The sequence below is a fragment of the Asparagus officinalis genome, chromosome 5, assembly GCF_001876935.1.
Source record: "Asparagus officinalis chromosome 5, Aspof.V1, whole genome shotgun sequence".
Classification (NCBI taxonomy): domain Eukaryota; kingdom Viridiplantae; phylum Streptophyta; class Magnoliopsida; order Asparagales; family Asparagaceae; genus Asparagus; species Asparagus officinalis.
The window spans coordinates 6,267,221-6,272,024 of NC_033798.1; the positions used below are offsets into that span (position 1 = coordinate 6,267,221).

Below are 4,804 nucleotides of genomic sequence, written 5' to 3' on the forward strand. Positions count from 1 at the left end.
TGATTCCTGTATGAGACCATGATTAACGGAACTTGTAACAAATATTCTCAGGATATACCAATAAGTCATCTTAGGAATCTGCAAATAAATTAAATGTAATGGTTTTTTTTGAAAGATTGTCCAGAAAGCAAATAACATTTGGACAGCCAAAGATGCGTACGAATACCGTCAACCTCGTGTTAATTAATCAATTTTTAATTAAGTTTAGTCCCAATTAACAAATATTCAAACTGATTACGCCATTAAAAATGGTTAATAATCACCTTTGGCACCGGCAATGTTCGCCTATTTAAGCCAACCCATTGCCCTCCTTTGTTCCTCCCTCTTCTCTCTCTGCCTACAGTTTTCTTTGAAGCAAACCCTAATCTTTTTGCCCCTTCCTCTCTTGATCTCTTCTGCATTGTCCTTAGAATTGAATTTGAGTAAGTTTTGGGGTCTGAACTGGCTCGGATTTGTTGATTTTGATGGACACGGACATAGATTTTGTGAAGCATTTCTAGATCTTTTTCTTCTCATAATGCAGAAAATTTCATCTGGGTTCTTAAGATGTTGTGTTAATGCCAATAAAGTTCATTTCTTTTTATCACCAATGAGGAGATACAGGATTTTTAGGAGAACCCATGTTGTCAAAATTTCACCTTTCTTTCTGTTGTTATTATATTTCAATTCTGAGATTCTGTTTGTTGTTTCATCAAGGTTGTACTAACGTCGAAATGGATCACGCGCATGGCGGTAAATTTGATTGCCTTCTGTTTGGTAAGTGTTTGAACTCATCAACTTTGATAATATTTTGTAAATTTTAAGTCTGGGAGTTTTAATTGAGTTTTGCTCTTTTTCCTTTGACATTTATATAGATCTTGATGACACCTTATATCCCTTCAGTTCTGGCATATCTGCTCACTGCACCATGAATATTGAAGGTACGAGATTGAATCATAACTTAATGTTGTTTTAGTTACGTTTGTTATGAGTAGAATTTGAGTAGAATTTGATCTAAACTTGTGTAATTTTTATGATAGAATATATGCTTGAGAAGCTTGGGATAGAAAAGAGCAAGATATCTGAGGTGTCTAACTTATTATACAAGCACTATGGAACAACAATGGCTGGCTTAAGGGTATACTACTTTTCTTTATTGGTTAAATAATATTGCATTTGATTTTTTTTTTCATACAAGTTTTTCTAAGAAAAGTTTTATTATTTGATCCACAGGCTATTGGCTACAAATTTGATTATGATGAGTACCACAGTTTTGTTCATGGGAGATTGCCATATGACAAGCTAAAATCCGATCTTGTTCTTAGGCAACTTTTACTTAGCCTGCCAATTCGTAAAGTTGTAAGTTTTAGTCGACATTGTGACTTTAGTTGATTTTTGTTTTGGTATTATGAACCATTATCAACTGATTTGATCGACTACAGATATTTACGAATGGCGATAAGTTGCATGCTGCTAGGGTTCTTAGTAGGATGGGGATTGAAGATTGCTTTGAAGGGATTATATGCTTTGAGACTTTGAATCCACTGGAAGATCCATCAAGTCCTAATGAGGCAAATTCCGAAAATGAAATTTTTGATATTATTGCGCATTTGTCGAAGGATGATGCTAATGTGGAACTGCCCAGATCCCCAATTCTTTGCAAACCATCTGAGGATGCTATGATTCAAGCTCTGAAGATTGCTAACATTGACCCTCAGAGAACTGTTAGTGTCCATTTCTTCAATAATAACTGTTTCTACCGACATTTGCTACTATTCTCTGCAATATGTAACTATGTCCTGGTCAAATATTTTTGTGGCAGATTTTCTTTGATGACAGCATCAGGAACATTGTGGCTGGCAAACACATTGGTCTTCATACAGTGCTGGTAATTCTCTATGACCATGGTCTCTATGAGTTAAGATTGTCAAATTTGGGATACAACGCCTTATATGCATTGACATTTTCTTTGAGAAACTTCTACGTCAACATATAAGAACTAGTAATTTGTCCTTTGTTAAGGAAAAAAAAACCCACAACCCTCATCCCAAGTTCTATCTTTTGGTGAACAGGACTAAGATGGAATTGGAGTAATCCATGTTCAAATCCTATCGAACACATTTTAAACTGTGGATTGTAAAAAAAAAAAGAGAGTACCGTCATGTAAAATATTCCAGTTTTCTGCCATAAAAAATATGCTTGACATGCAGGAACCTTTGAGTATACAGAAATAATCCTCCACTCTCACTTCAACTTGAAGTTTTGGTGTAGGTGAAGGGACTTAAGATCTTTTATGTCCTTTGATCAATAGAAGAGCCCTTTCGTTATATGTTCTTTTTTTTGGGGGCATTTATGTTATGGAGAATAGTACATGATCATAATATCTGAATTTGATTTCGGATACAGGTTGGGACCTCCAACAGAATCAAAGGAGCTGACTATGCATTAGAGAGCATTCACAATATCAAGGAAGCATTGCCTGAGCTATGGGAGGAAGCAAAGAAATCAGAGGAGAGACAATATTCTGGCAAAGTCTCAATTGAAACATCAGTAACCGCTTAGGATTTGTTTTCATGTAGACAGATCAAAGGGAAAAAAAATCCTGCATTTTACAGGATTTATTGTTGGCCCTTAGTTGATATATGGAGTTGTAACTACTAGTAAATTTACAACAGAAATAAATCTTTTTACTCCTCCTTTGTTTGCAAAGCTTGTGTGGTTCAAATTTTTAGCAAAAGTGGCAGGTGAACAAATAGTGAAAAAAAATTGAATGGAGAATTTATGAAGAGGATATATGCAGTCTAGTTGTATATTAAGGGTTGATTTCTGTTATCAACCCCAAGCTTTGTTTATTTCACTTAAACCCTTAAATTTTCTCACTTACAAAAGAAAATGCCCCTCAATTTATGAAAAAGTACCCTTTTGTAAAAGCGCCTTTTTGTCATTTCCTATTGCTGGGGTCAGTCATCTAGAACTTAAAACTGGAACTGGGATAATTTATGGGATAAATTTTTAAGGTGTTAGTCACATAGAACTAGGAAATGAGATATTTTTTTATAGTGTTAGTCAAGTAGAACTTTTGTAGAACTAGAACTGTATTATTTTTTTGGTGCGTTAGTCAAGTTGAATTCTAGAATTAGAATTGGGATAATTGGTCATAATTATCCCACAAATTATACTACCTATATATATAACCATAAGTTCTCCTCTTTCAAATTATCCCACACATTGGAAAGAATACAATTGGGAAAAAAAAGTGAAACGTCGCCTCCCTCCCTCTTGGTTAGTTTCTCCGCCTAGAAAATTTCTCTGCCATGAAGTCAATCATCCGTTCATTTTTCTGTCTTTACTTTGTTTTTGTGATGATTAGATCTTTTATTATTATCTTCAAGATGTATTACTTTATTGATAGCTTTTTGACGTTAAATTACTTTATTATTACTGCTACTTTATAATAATTTTGGTGTTGTTCATGCTTTAAATGTGTGTCACTGTGTTTATTTGTGATTTTGATTTATGTATAATTTGTTTCACATATGAAACCAGGTTTAACTATATAGATACTTACCTTTATTTTTTCTAATACAGATAAACGAGGATGGTTGGTGAGACTACAAAGACAGGTCAGCGTAAAAGGAAGAACAGTATTATGGTATAGTTATCGCATGATCATATGCCTATATTATCCTTTTACAGGATTTATTGTTGGCCCTTAGTTGATACATGTAGTTGTAACTACTAGTAAATTTACAACAGAAATAAATCTTTTTTCTCATCCTTTGTTTGCAAAGCTTGTGTGGTTCAAATTTTTAGCAAAAATGGCAGGTGAACAAATAGTGAAAAAAAAATGAATGGAGGATTTATGAAGAGGATATATGCAGTCTAGGTGTATATTAAGGGTTGATTTCTGTTATCAACCCCGAGCTTTGTTTATTTCACTTAAACCCTTAAATTTTCTCATTTACCCCAAGTAACGCCATCAATTTTGATGGCTCACGTGCCAAGCACGTTCTATCTGTAAAAGAAAGAAAACGCCCCTCAATTTATGAAAAAGTACCCTTTTGTAAAAGCGCCTTTTTGTCAATTCCTATTGCTGGGGTCTAAGAAAACATATTTTTGGGTGGGGGTGCGCGCGTGTGTGGGGTGTAGGAGGGAGGGGGTAAGGGTAAGACACCTAAAAGCTCAGGGGCTTAAGTGAAAGGACCCTTATAATAATCTACTACTTTATCACTCAAATTGTCAGAAGGAAATTTATTGAAAAAAAATATTTCCTTAAGCAGAATTTTTGGAGTTTCCATTTTGTAACTGTAGGCAATGCTTGCAAGCAACAATTTTATTGTTTAGCCTCCAGCTGGATTCAGGTTAATGCAGTCTTCAGAATAGGTTGCTCCTCATTTATGGTAGACAACCTGAATTTTCCCCTGTTCTTATTTTCTTTGTTTTGGGGTTTGAAGTTTGCTTGTGCCAATTTGCTAGAAAGTCTCAAGGGACCAAATTCATATACATAGGATGGAGTAATCCATACAAGTTATCGGCCAATTACAGTTAGACCCCTGTAGTTCCAGTGTTTTGCAGTCTTGCAGGTGGACTAAAAACCTGAATTTTTTTCCTTGTTCTTATTTTCTTCATTTGGAGGGTTGAAGTTTGCTTGTACCAATTTACTATAAAGTCCTAAGACACCAAATTTATATGCATTGGTTGAAGAAAGATGTAAACCATAATATCACCTTTACAGCACTAAATAGGATAAATATCTCCAAACTTCTTTGTGACTAAAGTTCACTATATCCTATAAACAATCTAAATTGGAGATTTGAGAGTTATT

General features: G+C 34.5%; 1 protein-coding gene across 1 annotated transcript; it reads left to right on the forward strand.

Moving 5' to 3' along the window:
- LOC109843532 (uncharacterized protein C24B11.05-like) lies at positions 263–2,688 on the forward strand. Its single transcript, XM_020412469.1, has 8 exons — positions 263–422; positions 697–756; positions 855–920; positions 1,020–1,117; positions 1,213–1,338; positions 1,422–1,703; positions 1,802–1,867; positions 2,386–2,688. The coding sequence occupies exons 1-8, from the start codon at positions 278–280 to the stop codon at positions 2,539–2,541; spliced, it is 999 nt and encodes a 332-aa protein (XP_020268058.1). The 5' UTR covers positions 263–277; the 3' UTR covers positions 2,542–2,688.

Bases quoted from the DNA above. Each gene is read 5' to 3' on its own strand.
- LOC109843532 (XM_020412469.1), top strand. From the start codon at position 278: ATGTTCGCCTATTTAAGCCAACCCATTGCCCTCCTTTGTTCCTCCCTC. The intron at 1,339-1,421 runs GTAAGTTTTAGT...GATCGACTACAG, and splicing joins GCCTGCCAATTCGTAAAGTT to ATATTTACGAATGGCGATAA. The intron at 1,704-1,801 runs GTTAGTGTCCAT...TTTTTGTGGCAG, and splicing joins ACATTGACCCTCAGAGAACT to ATTTTCTTTGATGACAGCAT.